The sequence below is a fragment of the Aquila chrysaetos genome, chromosome Z (assembly GCF_900496995.4).
Source record: "Aquila chrysaetos chrysaetos chromosome Z, bAquChr1.4, whole genome shotgun sequence".
NCBI classification, from domain to species: domain Eukaryota; kingdom Metazoa; phylum Chordata; class Aves; order Accipitriformes; family Accipitridae; genus Aquila; species Aquila chrysaetos.
Genome location: NC_044030.1, coordinates 88,040,761 through 88,056,790, shown reverse-complemented (window position 1 = coordinate 88,056,790; position 16,030 = coordinate 88,040,761). Strand labels below are relative to the sequence as shown.

The following is a 16,030-nucleotide window of genomic DNA, read 5'->3' as shown; positions in this document are numbered from 1 at the left end:
GCTGTCATCTGCCCCAGATCGCAGGGGTAACTCTGTACGGATGCAAGGAAACAGACTTGACCTATGGTTAAATCAAGAGCTCTGCTTCTGCCTTGGCCTGTGGTCGGTTCACTTTTAGCACAGCTGAATCTAACGTCTTCAAAAAATATCCTGGCCTAAGTGAAACTGCTGCTGGAAGGGTCTGGGAGCTCTCATAAAGCCAGCTCCCTCAGCCTTAACTCAGGTGAGGTGAACACAGAAAGGCAGGGGTGAAGATGATGAGGGAGAGCAGGAAGACCTTAAAAACCTCTGTCTGCTTCCAGATTGAGGTATGACTCTGTTCTGAGAGTCACAGCTGTCACTTCTATGCCTTCCCAATGCATTTTAATTCCTAAACAGTTCTGATTTTTTTTTCCCCCAAAGTTTATCTGCAGCTCTTAATTTCTTGTCACCTCAGTGTCTCGAACTATTTGTGACTTTTCCACGATCTCTTCTCTCTCTGTAACTGTATTACCTGGGATGATCAGCAGCGTTGCAGCAGCAGCTGAGCTGGCTGATAATGATATTTGTTAACTATTTGCTATTTGCTTAACCTGCACTGAAGAACTGAGGCTATAACAGTGCCTAGGAAAACAAAAAAGAAATTATATATGTGATGGCACTTGAAGGCCTCAATCATAGCACCATACAAGACAATCTGGCCCTGGTCACTGAGTTCAATGGAGATGAATTTGGCCTCTGGCCATAGAATCTGCTATTTGATGCTTATGCCTTGACTTTTATGAGCATTTGGAAAGTGCTTGATGTTACATGAGTGGAGCACATCATGTGTGGGGAAACATCTCAGTGAGGTAAACCATCCGGAGCAATGCTGGTGTCGCTTGATGAAGAGACATTTCTCTGCATATAAAGGGCTCTGCTCATTTTGGTAACAGCAACAGTATGTAAATGTAATGACCGAGTGATATTTTGAAACAGTAGCTCCTCCAATTACAGCCTGATTGCATTCATCAGGGACTGCTCTGCATTTTAACTGTGAAAGTGACAGTCACTTAGACCAGGAAATATTGTTGTACTTGACCTTCAATATTAATCTGGCACACAGAGCTATGGCAATGTTAGCCAAGTGGTGGACGGGCTTAGAGAGAGCAATACTTAAAATGCAGCGCATCCATATCCCCACCATCATATTAGAATCATTGAATACAAAATAGCAGAATTTAAGAATATAAAATAAATGGACTGCATAAAGGCTTCTGCCAAATCACATTAGGGGGACATATCTGTGAAGGGTACAATGCTCAGACTATTTTGCTAATAGTCACATTACTGCTCCAAATACATTTTTTCCTTCAAAGTAGAAACCTGGGGGTCAGAGAAGAAAACTGTAGTGCCTCCAGTTGATTTTCCAGATGAATCTGGGTCACTGCCAATGCTGTGCTTTCCCAGGTCTTTTCAAAACACCCTATAGCAGCAGAGGAGAGCACAGTCCTTCAGCACGCAGCTCTGCTCTCACCCCCGGCTGGCATCGGTCCTCCTGGACGATGTTTTCAGTGGAGATGGGGATCTCCACGCATGTCACGGTCTGCGACCCCAACGATTGCACTGACGGGCAGGTTGCAGCCCCCCGCGTCGAGGTGGCGCAGGGTCACCCTGCTCGATGGCAGTCCTCTGCGCCGATGAGGGCATCGCCTGACCCCCCCGCCGGGCAGTGCCGTGCCCGGGGACACCCGCAGCCTGCCTGGGGGTCCTGCTGGTGGACTGTGACTTCTGCCCACCGAGCCACAGGGCCGCAGGCAGCCCGGGCAAAGTGCTGGCTCGGACTTTGCACGGGGTGGCATTTCGCCCACAGCGAACGCGAGGTCTGCGCGCAGTCCCTGTGCGGCTTGCTGGAGGGCTTGCCACGTCCTGGCATCTTCTGCAGTGCAGGGCTGTCCTGGGAGGACAAGGTCGCCCTGTCCCGTTGGCAGCCCACGCGGTCCTCTCCTCACCACTGAGCCGCACTGCGAGGTGTCTCACTGCAATACCCTCAGATGGGCCATTTGGTCCCCAGGGAGGAGAGCTATCTTTTTTCCAGCAATGAGAGAAATAACATTGAAACCAGTTTTTGTACAGTCACTGTTGAGGAGAAAATACTTTTTTTTTCAAAGGGAAGAAGTGCTCAGGAGGAGACAAGAAGTGTTCCTTCTTTCATGCTCCTTCTGCATCCACCTCTGGCTACAGAAACCAGTTTGTATGCAAAGCCCAGGGATGTAGGTCGGGTACGCTTGTGCCATCTATGTTTGCCATGTTCTGTACTTTTTCTCTTTTCACTCCATTACCCACCCTTTGTCCTTCCAGGAGCCTAGACAGATAACCTTTTAGTAATAATCTGAAATTCAAATACAAAGAACTGACTCCTGAACTGCCCTAATATTTGAGAAAGGTTTTAAATAAAATAGGTTTTTCTGTGTCCCGTTATTGGCCTGGTGGCTGCGTGTGTATGCTAGGTGTACTGAGAAAGGTAATATTAACAGAATGAAAAGGTCAGAGTTATATAAAAATCCTTTTAAAACTAAATAGGCCTGCCATACTGAATTCCCCACAGATACACAGAGGTTAAGAACTGAGAACATTTGGGCCTTTGGCAGGTCAAGTTGTGCATCTGTAAATGCCCTCCAGAAATAAAAAACCCAGACAAGTCTAGAAGTACAGCGATTGTGGTCAGCCAGGTTTAACTTCTGCTGTACCTACTCTGCAAGAAGGCTGGCTGGCCAAGACAAGGTGAAATACCTCCCTGAGCAAGTCAAGACCGGCCCCAGGAATACCAGGGGGTACCACGGAGGCAAGTACCAAGGGGCACCATGCAGGGGTGGGCAATACATACATGCATCATGACCAATAACCCCATAAACAAAGGAGGCAGATATACATGGGAGTCATTAAAGGGGCCATGCACTGGACAACACATATGCATTCATTTAATTAGACATATTTCTAGCTGAGTTTAGAGGTACAGCAAGGTGCATAGCCCCCATGTGTACTGTTATCTTGGAGGGGGGGGGGCATGAAGGATTGGGGCTGCAGACACCCCTGTGGCATGCTAGACCGAAACTGTGGATGCCAGGCTGAGAACCCATAGTGCATGGGAGAGGCACAAATGGGACTGGTGAGGGTCTGGCGTTGCACCACAAGCATGGCTATGAGGTGGAGAGAGGACAGACAGCCCAGGAACGCAGGGGCAGGCACGGCTGTTGGGCCAGGGCCATAGGGGCTGCAGAGGATGTCACAATGGGAAGATGACTTGCAGATCTCAGCTTGCAAGAAAAAGCTGCAGCTTGGATAAGAAAGAATCTAAAGCCATCCTGCCCAGATCAGACCAAAGGTTTGTTGAGCTCAAGCCCTGCCTCTGACTAAGCCAAAACCACCGGCTGCCTGGAAGAGGCTTTAAGAACAGGGACTTCCCAAGCCAGAGAAGCTGTTTTTGTCTTTAAAGAGCCCTGAGTGGGTCCTTCTTCCATGAATTTGTCTAATTACTTTTTGATTCACGTAAGCTTTTAGGATCTGTAACATCCTGTTGCAGAGAGTTCCCCATCTTAACTACATGTTTGATGAAGAAGCACTTCTGAACACTCCATCTCATTTGGATGCTCCCATTTCTCATGCAGGGAGCAGTCATTCCCTGTTCATCGTCACCACGGCTTTAGTAACCTCTGGCACATCTGCTTGGGCCATCCCTTACTCAGGCTGGTGAGCCATACCCCATTTTGACAGCCCCTGTGCAGAAGTCCTTCCAGTATCTGTCCTTCCCTGTGCCTATCCCAGGTTTGCTCTGTCTTTTGAGGTGCGGGTGGGGAATTCAAGCTGCATAAGGTATTCCCTATGCAGGTGTTAATGGATTTATTTAGTAGTATAACTATGTTTTCTATTTGGTTTTGTATTCCTGTCTTACGAATCTATTTGCTTTTTTAATCACCACTGTGTGCCAGGCTGACAACTTCATAGCACTCGCAATTGCCACTCCAAGCCTTCTTTCCTGATTAGCAAGGGCTAGTTCAGGGTCTGTCATTTGGTATGTAAACTCAGTCTCGTTTTTTTCACTTCTGAATTGTGTCGCATTTTTCTACGTTGACTCTCCTCTGCCATTTTTCCACCTTTTTCAGTACTGCAATGACCTTTTGCAGTGCTTTGCAATAATTTTTCATTTTTCCTACCCTGCATAGCTTAGCGTCATCGGCAACCTTGTGACTTGTGACTCCCTTTTTCAGACTGTGAACAGTACAGCCTTCAACCCAGACACGTCTGGGGATTAATTGAAGACTACCCTCCACCGAATAGAAGTATCACCACTTCCAAGATGTATGCATACAGCCCCGCCTTGTCACTGAAGCCGTTTGCTCTCTTATTCTTGTATTCTTATGACTAAATCAAGTCCTGTTTCAGTTGAATGACAAAGCAGTGCCAACAGCCCAACCAAAACTCATTTGAGACCCTGTAGCTAAATTACACTTTATGACACTGTTATGAAAAGTAGGTTTCCACCTGCATGGAAGTCAAAGGCCTCTGACCTTAGGCTAGTTGCATTAAATTAGTAGACTAGTTTCCCCCCACGTGGTAACTGCTCCCAGACCCGATCTCTCTCAAGATTGCGTTATTCCAGGTGCTTGCAATGTGAACAAAGAAAGAAACCCTGCAGGGCAGACATGAGGTTAATCTGGTTTCTTGCACAGGTATTGCTCTATCAAAATAAGAGATGGAGGAATCCTTCCAAAATGTTTGAATTTCCCATAAATACATTTCTTACCCTTGGTGAAACCTCAACTTTCGTAATTTTCTGTGGCACCGAGTTTCACGATTTAACCGTGTGACAGAGTTAAACAATACAGCTTTTATTACTTTTGAAAGTTCTGCTCCTTGCGGGGCATGGTTCCCCTTGTCACATCCTGATGAGTCCTCTGCACCACCCACCGCAGCTGTGCTTCAGCCCCTTCTCTGACCCCTGAGCTGCAGCCTTCCCCATTGCTGCCCACACGTCATCACCTCTGGGCACCGTCCCCACGCCAGCACGTCCGCGGCGCCGCGCGGCGCAGAGTCCCGCTGGCGGCCAGGGCTCGCACCGGCACAGGGCACGCTGCGGGGCCTGGGCGCTCGTCCGGGCGCCAGCTGGCTGCGCCTGCCACGTGCAGGTCCCCTCGGGTCCCTCGGTTGGGCTCAGCAGGACGGGTGCGCCGGGCTCGCCTCTCCGCCAAGCCCCAGGGCCTGCTGCGCCGGCTTGCTTTTCCCAAAGCAGAGCGTGTCGCTTCCTTTGGGGTTGATTGCACGGAACGAGGCAGCTCTGGCTGACCCGGTGTCCCACTTCCCCGTGCTCATTGTTCCTTCCCACCGTTCTCACAGCCTTTCTCAAGGGCATTTGTGTTGCTGGCAAATTGAACGTTTTGGAGTGGCTCAGTGTGGCCCTGTGCACAAAGCGAAGGGCCAGCTCCATGCTGCCTCGCTGGGCTATTGTAAACTCCCATGCTGTCATTTGCTGTTACTTCCCCACTGATAAGTGACTGTGTGTCCCCATGAAGATGCGTTCAAAACCTTCCCGTGTGGTTTGTGGTTTTGTTTTTTTTTTTTCCCACACGTACTACAGCCTCACTGACTTGTTTCCCTGCCGCTTCCCAAAGACCCCACGTATGCACAGCCCTAAGGACAACCAGAGCCAGGTGGCGTGGCTGCCAGGCACTGCCCACGTGCCCCGCTGCTCTGGGGTGAACCGTGCACCCACCCCAGCACAGCACCTGGCACCCGCTGCACCACGGCCAGCCCTTACAGACCTGTCAGCAAAATATCTGTACACTGTGAAATGCAACAGCTGAGGAGAGCTCACCCACTGTGGAAAGCTTTGTTTTTAAACACTAAGGCACACTTCGGTTGGCTAAGGAGTCTGAGGGGGGAACATGTTTGACCATGTAGCACTGCCAGGGTTAACCAATATTAGCAGGTGAAAAATTAGTTTTATTTAGGCTGTGCTGGCAGGTGGGTCCGAGCCTTGTCATGCAGGGGCTGCGCTGATGGCTGCCTCTGGGCCAGGGCAGGCGTGGGCTATTGCCCTCCTGCCGGGTCCAGCTGTGGAACTGAGGAGCGCAGTTCCAGTCGAATAGTCACTACGTTCCCAAATGGGTGGTTGCAGTCCTGGTCAGGCAGTTTCTCTGTAGCTGGATACTTGGGAAGAGGTTGCAGTGAGCTGCCTACCTTGCTGAAGAGCAGAAGGGCTGCAATGGGAAGCCACAAAACAGGAGGAGATATATATACACACACACACCCACACCTATCAGGCACTGTCTCCACCGAGGTCAGAAATCCCTGCCTTTATACAGGGTGAATAGATTGAAGCAGCCACACCTTAACTCCAGACCTGACACTAATGCTTTCTTCTGCTTGCCTAAATGCTTCCTGAAGTCTGAATTAGTATTTCTGTTCTAATCCGCTTGCTAGAGTTGATGTGCAATGTTAGTACCTGTGTGTTCAACCAAAAGAGTGGCTCCAAAACAGTGGAGGCTAAATGATCCCTTCCTATCTCACTGAGAGGTTTTAGGAGGTTTAATCCATTATTGTTAAATCCTCAGAGGAAAGAAGGTGTAGAAAAAAGGAGTATTAATGCCATCATTGCAACTGCCTGTCAGTGTCACAACATTAATTAAAAGCAAACAATTCAAATGTCAGATCTCACATAAAAGTAGTTTAAATATTTTTATAGTTTACAAGAGGAAATAATTCTGCTAGGCAGGCACACTGAGATTTTTGCCTTTTCACTGGTGTATCACATTGCTTTACAATGTGCTGTTCATGATCTGGTCTTCAGGAAATCATCTTCTTGTGAGGAAGACCTGGCAGACTTGTAGCTCCACATACACGGTGGAGGCTGGAGGGTGCCCTCTCTGCCAGGATGCCTGGGTATTTGCAATGGCAGAGGAGGCTCAGTGCCTTGGAATTGGGAGGCTGCCAACAGCGGGTGGCCACCGCATCGGTGTTGGCCTCCCTGGGTCTCCCCACTCTGTTTGCTCTGTCTGCTTAGGCCTGTCTGGGTTCCGTGCCAGAGCCTGGCTGCAGCCGGGGCCGGTGGTTCGGGTTTGCTTGTTGCAGAGGACCAGGTATAACAAGCTGCCCTTGATGGAGGTCTTGCTGCATGCTGTGAAGGAGATCTGCCTTCCTATCGCTCCTGTCCTTCCTCCCATTCCCACTTTTTGGGAGCTTCTCCAGAGAATTCATAATTTAGGGCTTGCGTCCTGCCCTCGAGGGGAACACCCTGAACTCACAGCAAACATACACTGAGCTGAAGTTGCTTTAATTTGAACAGCAGCTGCAAATGTCATTGCTTAGGCTGTGCCCCAGCAGAAGCCTTGGAAGCCAGTCTGTGTTTTCAAGGTTATAGCTGCTCCCTTTCCAGCCTGCACAACCAAACAGCCGGGATGGAAAAGGAGGAGAGGCCACAGATTAATTTCTTTTTGTTACCTTTACCGTCGCTCTCCAGCAGCTCTCCGTGGGTTCCCATGTGCTGTAGCTGTGCCCAGCTGCTTGCTGTGGGTTCTTTGGTATGCAAACACACAGAAAATGTCTCTTACACTTTCGCTTCTCTGTGCCATCCTTGCTGGCTATATTGCACCATGTTGTCTCTTAAAATCCCTTCTGCTTGAAACACATGCCCTGCGGCAAGGGTGGTGGTATTACCCCCTGCTCAGCAGTGAGACTCTGCTCAGCCTCTCCTCCAGCAAAGTGAAACCTTCACTGAACCAGCTGCTGGATACAGAGAGGACGGGTGACTAGCCACCCTCCAAGTCAGTAAAAAATTAGTTCATTAATAAGGCACTAGACTTCCAACATGCCTGTGTTGTTTTTGGGGCCACTACCTGCTTTTGCTTTTCTATCTGATAAGCACACGTGTGCCATCAGAGCTGGGTGGGCAGGGAGAGGAGACCAGCGCACTTAGGGCAACAACAAACTTGCACCAAGGGTGTTTGAGCAGCGAAGGAGCCATTGTTTCTGAAAGGATCAGCCAAATAAAACGTGAAACTTTCTTTGCCCAAGATCAAGTAAAATAACAATAAACAAACAGGTTGGTCATTACCAGGAAATCTCTGGTTGGACGAGACCAACTTCCAAGCAGAAGAATCTCAAAAGGGAACCAGCAGAAGCATCGCTCCTGGAGTAACACTTGGACACTGGAGATCTCCCCCTGGAAAGAGGAGGAGGTACCCAACAGGCATTTTTCATTACTAATATCTAGGAACCTTGAATCACTTGGAAGATACAGAAGGAAAAGCCCCAATGTCTGGAGGAGCTGGAGAACTAGGCAAGAAATACTATGTAAGAAACATTATGGTATTAATTGTCCCACTAAATCGCCCCCCCCCCCCCGGTCTGGTATTTGGAAAAAGCAATGGTCCTCAGAAGAGCTCCTTCCCCCTTCACCTATTTGAGTGAATTTCTGCCTATGAAAAGGAACCATTTACCTGGAGGAAAAGTTACACTTTCCTGCCATACCCAAGTATGTATAAACTCCAACACAGAAATGCATCTACAGATTATAGGGCAATTGAAGACCCACTCTCTCTTAAATCTTTGAAGAGATTACTAGAAGGAGAGTTAAATCGATCTTCCGATTAAAACTGAATACTACTCAGTAGCTGAGCTCCACTCAGTGGCTGTGGCAAAATGAACTCCCGCGGAGTCATGGGGGCAAAGGCAGTGTGGGAGCTTGCACTGCCCACGTCTGACCTGGGAAGCGGTATGTGACCACAGAGCGATTTCACATCATGCCCAGCTGCTTTCAGATGACTTGTCAGTAACTTCTGGTGTTTTGCCTCTTGGCAGCACCAACAATGACGTAAGTTACTGGTTTGCAGCATCCCTTGCAGGTACAAGACGGTGAAAATGGAAAATAAACAAAAGTATTAATAATGGCTGTGAAAATTTAACTTTTATTATCTGTTCACTGTATACAAAACACCATTCTGCATAGTGATAACTCATTTGTTGTACAGTTGACAGTGCACATCAACAAACAAGTGTTCAAGAGGTATACACTTAATGGAAAGGGCAGTGATGGCCAGTGTACATTACACACTAAGATCCTGCGACGCCAGCTGTATGTTTTAGGATGGAGAAGTACCTCATAACCACTCAATATGTGAGTAATATAAATGGGATAACAAGCATTTACCAATGAAACAAATTAAGAATGAGGATGAAGAGAGAGCGCAGAACTAATGTATCCGATACACATTGTCCAGAGTGATTAAGAAGTTTTACAGAGGTGGCTGAGAAGGATCCGTATTTTTTCAAACACTTCAATTTTTCAAACTGTTAAAATTTAATGATAAATAACAGAATCTCACAAATCTTTAGGGGCAAATTGCTCCACATTTATTTACATATGAAATGTGTTTAATACAGTTGTAATGGACATAGTGTATAGTAACATCTGACAGCAGCAAGACTTTTAAGGAACCAAACAATTACTACTTTATATCATGCAGCTATCTATATATACACAATTTGTTTTAAAAAAAAGTACAAAAATTTTTTTTAGGGATACATACAAGGTATAAAATGCAAAAACAAACCAAAAATATAACTCTCACAGAGAACTATATATGAAAGGGACAGTATGGTACCTTTTTGTACTTTGTGAAAGCGTAACTAGTGATATTAGATACATGTTTGAAATGGCTGAACTAGCTTCATATGGTCTGTGCTAAAGCTGAAAGCCCCAATTATACTTACATAGGCTGGTGTGTTAGCTTCTTGACAGTTGTGGTTGTATGTGACACTGAGCACCAGAACATTTGGCATTAGCATACAGAGCTGGGAAATACCAACCCCTGTAGCAAGGGTTAACTATTTTCTTTCAATAACCAGAAATAAAGGAAAATACATAATGCTGTGTACTCGCTTCTATATAATGTTTAATAAATTACATGACAAAAAACATCATCATTATAAACCTATTCCTCTAATTACATCTTATTTGTTAAATCCAGAGCAGCCCAGCCCTTTTGTAACAATTTGAGCTTTGATCACAAGCACCTGATGGCCTAAAAAATTACTTCATGATACAGAGTTGTGCAATTATACTTTTCAAAAGTACTTTATCATTCTAGGGGGTCTGCACCTGTTCTGGTGTCGCCACCTAAAACCAGCACTGCATTTTTCATATGCAGTGGTACTTTTTTTTCTTTTTTTTTTTTTTAATATATATATTTTTAAGAGAAAGTTTAAAAGCTTCCTTAGACATTTAGAAGCACAAGTTCTTAGAATTTAAAATCTCCCCTTAGCTTGCTTCCCCTCCCCACTCCCCTCCAAGCACTGCCTTCTGATGCACTTCCATTAGCTAAACTTTCTTTCAGAAGCATTCAAATAAGAAACAGTTTAAAAGAACCTAAGGAACTGCCCCAGCATTCAGAACTCTGTTTTAAAGAAACTTACTAGAAAAAAAACAGAAACAAAACAGAAAAAACCAAATTTTCCACTAGATACCGATACAAACACATAACAAAGAGTATAAAAGTTATTAGTTTAAATATATACAAACTCTTTTCAACTCAAATACTGCTTCAATGGTTTTGAGGGTATAGACAATGAGGTGAAGGGGACACTTTTATGCAGAATATATTGCAACAGCCTGAACAGTACTGTTAACACTATTATACCTTGAACTTTCTGTAGCAAAAATGTCATTAGTATTCCAATGTGGAGAGAGATTTCTGCGTCCCAAATAATCTGATCACTTTTCAGCTGAACTCATTCTTTTTGACTTAATGAAGGCCATGCCATGTGTTCTCATGTGAGTGTTTAAGGCCGCTTCAGTTTCAAAAGTCTTTGCACACACTTTGCATCTTCTGTCTGATGCTGTACTGTCAGATGATTCATCTTCGTGATTGGGTTTATTTTCTTGCTGATTATCCTCCCCAGACCCATTTTGTTTTGATACTGGCTGAGGCTCCTTCAGCTTATGTACAATGAAGAGATGTCTGGAGAGGGACACGTGAGATGTGTAGCACAGTCCGCATTCCCTGCATTGGTATGAAGAGCCATCAGATTTATGCTGAGGAATATGTTCATGAAACTGGAGAAGATTTTCTGTTGTAAAGCCACAAACAGCACACTTGTGAACTTTAAAAACATTTATCTTTAGCTTCTTCAATGGCTGAGTGATTGCACCTCGTGGAGGCCTGAATTCCAGTACAGGTTCTTCCAATTTACGCTTTGGACTAGGAACCTAGAAAAAGCCATAAATGGTATATCATGTAAGCATAAGTATGCAGTTCTTTTCATAACTGTTTGTGACTTGAAAACTTCAAAAACTTTCCCTTGGTAGATTCCGGTACAACTTTGATAAATACAATATTTGAAGTAATACAAGCAAATAAATGTTGTACATGTTGGAAAACTAGGGGTTTTCTTTCTTATAAATCACACAGAAAATTTGTTTTGTCAGCTCTGATAGAGCTACAGTATCTAATCCACTGTATAAACTTGAATAAATTTTTGCCAGCGTAACTGCATCCAAGTACACACACCAATGAGACTTCAATCGTGTACAGACTGTAGAGTATCAGTCTAGGAACTTTTCAGCAGTACCTTCTGGAACTCCATTTTAATTACTTAATATTATTTCATGCCTGAAATTTGAGTTGACAGATATCTCCTGATTGTTAGTAACCAAACTAAGGTATTGCCAAAGGGTGAATCAACATGCACAATTTTTAAAACTAATTAGACTGATAATTTTTTATATTCTCCGTGTTAGTCTTCTGACATGAATATTCCTCAAGAATCCTCTGCATCCTATGTAGCTCAGATATGCTCCATGATGTTTATGAAGACAATGTATATAGCTGCCATATTTTCAACACTTAAATAAGATGACAATATGATGGGTTGAAAGAGAGTCATGTAAAGGACTATAGTACAGTTTAAAAACCGGGTATGTTTGTGTCTCTACTGTCAGCTTTGGACATGCCATCACAGGTGAAATTCTTTATCATATACAGTCCAAAACACTTAAAGAATGTTAATCTCTGCATGTAACAAGTCTTTGGACAGTGCTGTCATCTTACTTGCACTTTCTGCATAACACTCATCATCAACAGAAGAATAGAATAGAATATTTCAGTTGGAAGGGACTTACAACGATCACCTAGTCCAACTGCCTGACCCCTTCAGGGCTGACCAAAAGTTAAAGCATGTTGCTAAGGGCATTGTCCAAATGCTTCATAAACACTGACAGGCTTGGGGCATCGACCACCTCTCTAGGAAGCCTGTTCCAGGGTTTGACCACCCTCTTGGTAAATAAATGCTTCCTAATGTCCAGCCTGAACCTCCCCTGACACAGCTTTGAGCCATTCCCAGGCGTCCTGTCCCTGGATCCCAGGGAGAAGAGCTCAACACCTCCCTCTCCATGTCCCCTCCTTGGGAAGCTGCAGAGAGCAATGAGGTCGCTGCTCAGCCTCCCTTCTCTCCAAGCTAGACAAACCCAGAGTGCTCAGCCACTCCTCACAGGACATGCCTTCCAGTCTTGTCACCAGCTTTGTTGCCCTTCCCTGGACACATTCAAGGACCTTCACATCCTTTTTAAAATTGTGGGGCCCAGCACTGCACACAGTATTCGAGGTGAGGCCACACCAACGCTAAATCCAGCAGGAGATACTGCTGTATTTCAATCATCAGATTGAAAGCAGTTTCACTCTAAAATTTGTATCAGATAAGCTCAAGGCTAGGTATTTGGAAGGTCACATTGCTTCTACATAAGCTGTAGCTTTTCTACAGCTATGAGAGGACTTGGTTGCAGAGAATTTGAAAGGTGCTCTTAAAGCAAACCACTAAGGGTTAAGTCATATTCTCCATCATTCAGTGATAAAACCAAACAGAAGTCTTTCCAAAAACATGTTCTAGTTCAAGCATGACAGAATTTGTTGCAGGAACCTTTGAGACATTTTTTGGGCTCTACTGCACACAAGATCAGACTTTTATGGGATCAAAATATCTGCATCTATTTAAAGATCCTGAATGTATACCCACAAAAAATTCACTCTCAGTGACTGAATGCATATTCTAAGTGATTACCTTTGTGTCTTCTTTTACCTCCCTTTCTTCCATATTGGTTGATTCAGTCATTTCTTTCACATCAGGGTCTTTAATGCCATGCATCAACTGAATATGTTTTTCCAACATCAACCGCTTGGTAAAAGTACGTCTTGAATCTGGGCAGTGCCTACATAAACACAAAGCAGACATGCGCAGATTCAACTGTCATGCTTAACAAAAGTCGTAGTATACTGAAGAATATAAATAGGCCTAGTAAATAAATCCAGACTAGAGTACAATCTATTGAAGATAGCGACAATGTTTTTCCAATCAATTGCACAGGGAAGTATTATAAGAAAATTAGCATAATGACAAAATAACACTAGAAACGTTTGAGCAATTTATATTCAGAGCAAATGACAAGTTCTCTGAAGATAGCATCCAAAATGGTATAAAGTGTGAGTCAGAATAAAACCTGAGAGCATCTGAGTTTCCTTCTTGGATCTCTGCTAACATCACCAAACTATACATTCTATTAGACACTTTCCCAAGTTCTCCTTAATTTAAATTTCATAGGGAAAGCAATCACCTTCCATGTAGGATGAATGCTAGCTTCAAATGACACTTAATTCTGCATTCAAATCCAAATACTGATCTGCTTGGAACTAGTAATTCCTTCTCAGCTCCCTTTCCAACCTCAAAATAAGGAGCACTTGTCTTTCACAATCCCACACAGAACCAGCTAAACCTCTCATGTGGTTTTCGGAAGTGTATTTCTCCTGAGCTCCAATGTTGTAATATACTGTACAGGTGTCTGGAAGAGGGATGGCCAAACAAGAACTGCAGGGGAGAAGTTACACTGTATTACTCTTTCTGAGTCTCTCTCCTAAGGTTTTAACTTTTTAAATGCTGTTGCTTTTAACTTTATAAAAAAAAAGAAAAAAACCCAGTACTGTAGGCATTCTGAAATGAAAACTGAGAACCACAATAAACTTTCTGCTCAAAGGGCATGCAAAACACAGACACTTGCTACTCGTAATATACCAAGAGAAATACTGTCTAGGCTAGCCAGCTCATGCAGGTTGTGTCAGGCAACCACAGTGCAGAGACAGGAGGTTATAAAGCACTTTGTCGGAAAGCTATGCTATGCACAGCAGTCTGAAGTTTCCACACCACTGTGCTTTGTGCTTTCCATAACAAAGCAGAGATCATACTATGGCAGAGAAGGGACTGGTAAGATCTCAGCCACAGAGAACGGCCGCTGCTTGCACCTTCCTTTTCAGAACTTCAAACTCGGTCCCACAACATGCAAATACATACAAAATTATGAATGAAGAGATACAACAGAAAGTTTGTATTATATATCTTATCTGACTGACATGGATTTTTCTATTAAATTATGTATCATCTCTCCAGCCACTTAAACATCACTAAGGATTTTAGACATTACGCACTGTTTTATGTATGAGAAAAATACTACAAATACTGGCTTTTGTAGATTAGAAGAGTGGGCTGTATATTTGAGAGACTATTGAAAACCAAGTTCACCACTGTAAAACTACCAGCCATGCAAACTCTCAGCTCAGTAAAGTTTCAGATTTGCTTGCCAAAGCCTCTGAAAGACAGCAGACTTTATATACATGCATTCTCAGTAGCTTGCTATGTCTTATGCATGTCGGATACATAGACAGGCCAACCTAGGGCATCTAAATACCTGGTTCACTTGAATGAATGGGACACTGCCTTTTATACAATCAAGAGAAGACATTCAACTAACAAAGTTTTTTGTTGGTTCATACTCTGTTTCTAAATAAATAAAAGTAGAACTTACGAGCATGTATAAACCTTCCTAATGCCTTTGTGCTTGATACGATTATGACGACATAAACTATGGGATGAACTGAAAGATTTGTCACATTGTCGACACGGATGTTTCTTCATTTGCTTTATAAAAAGAAGAAAAATACATTAATTAAAAAAGCTCAGTAAAAGGAGTCCATGTGTCGAACCTTTTGATAATAGGAAAGAAACTTCACTTACCAGTGTCTGGAACTGTATCTTCAAGTACACACCACTCCTACAGCAACACTGCAGAAGTCAGAGGACCTGGACCTCTTTCAAAGCAGTGTGGCCAGCATGAGTTACGCACACATCTATCACCAGTTGTAAACCGGTGTCACAGACTGTGGATGAAGTGGATTTCTTCCACCAAAGAAGCAAGGAAGATCAGTGGATTATTTCTGGATCAGCAAAGGCAGTACGGTGAGAGATTTGCTTTCACTATAAAGTAACATTTCCCTTCCCATCACCAAACTACATCTGCAGTTGCTGACTGAGAGCTTATGTCACGTACAAGGAGGAGTGAAGAGCACATAATAAGGACCAAAGCAAAATGTCACGGACACTGACACACTAACAGGGCTCAGAAAATCATGAAGAAATAAGAGGTATGGTCTGATGCCAACTTGAGGGACACCTCTTTGGGGAATTCTGTGGGGTTTATATTACAGTTTGTTAAGAGGAAGGAGAAAGAAAAGGAAGGAAGCTGAAAAGGATGGAGTCGTCTCCATTTATGTCATTCTAGCTGAACATGGCCACAGGAGCTCTAGTATCTGATGAAATAACATCTCCAAAAGTGCAGACTATACAAGCCCCAAGAATGAATGACACGGTCCTGTCCCTTAAATTCCATCAGTCCTAGCACTCAATTCAAACGGCATGTCTTATCAACCAGAGTAGCTGCAGTAAGGAAATGGAAACGTCACCTATCAGATTTCCTGCTTCCTTTCACAGGTTACTAGATTGTTTGTATCTGTAATTTTTGCTGTATTGGCAGTAACAAGGTAATCAAAACAACATCTTGGAAATTAAATCCAAACACTGATCAAACAAATCTAATTGAAAACCTTCCCAGACTACTATTTCAGTTTACTTTTTCAACAATCCAGCCAGGGGCAGGATCCCACGCTTAACATTCAGTATAACGATTCCTGCCAGAATC

The 16,030-nt window shown here is 44.1% G+C and overlaps 1 protein-coding gene across 15 annotated transcripts in view; it reads right to left on the bottom strand.

The window, feature by feature from the left end:
• Nucleotides 1–8,901: 8,901 nt before the first annotated feature.
• Nucleotides 8,902–16,030, bottom strand: part of ZNF532 (zinc finger protein 532) — a 52,383-nt gene continuing 45,254 nt past the window's right edge. For all 15 annotated transcript variants that reach the window (XM_030003338.2, XM_030003349.2, XM_030003347.2 and 12 more), the window contains 3 exons: nucleotides 14,861–14,973; nucleotides 13,069–13,216; nucleotides 8,902–11,221 (listed from right to left, as the gene is read on the bottom strand). In XM_030003338.2, the coding sequence (XP_029859198.1) occupies nucleotides 10,727–11,221; nucleotides 13,069–13,216; nucleotides 14,861–14,973 (756 nt within the window). In that variant the 3' untranslated portion in view covers nucleotides 8,902–10,726. The remainder of the gene's footprint in view (nucleotides 11,222–13,068; nucleotides 13,217–14,860; nucleotides 14,974–16,030) is intronic.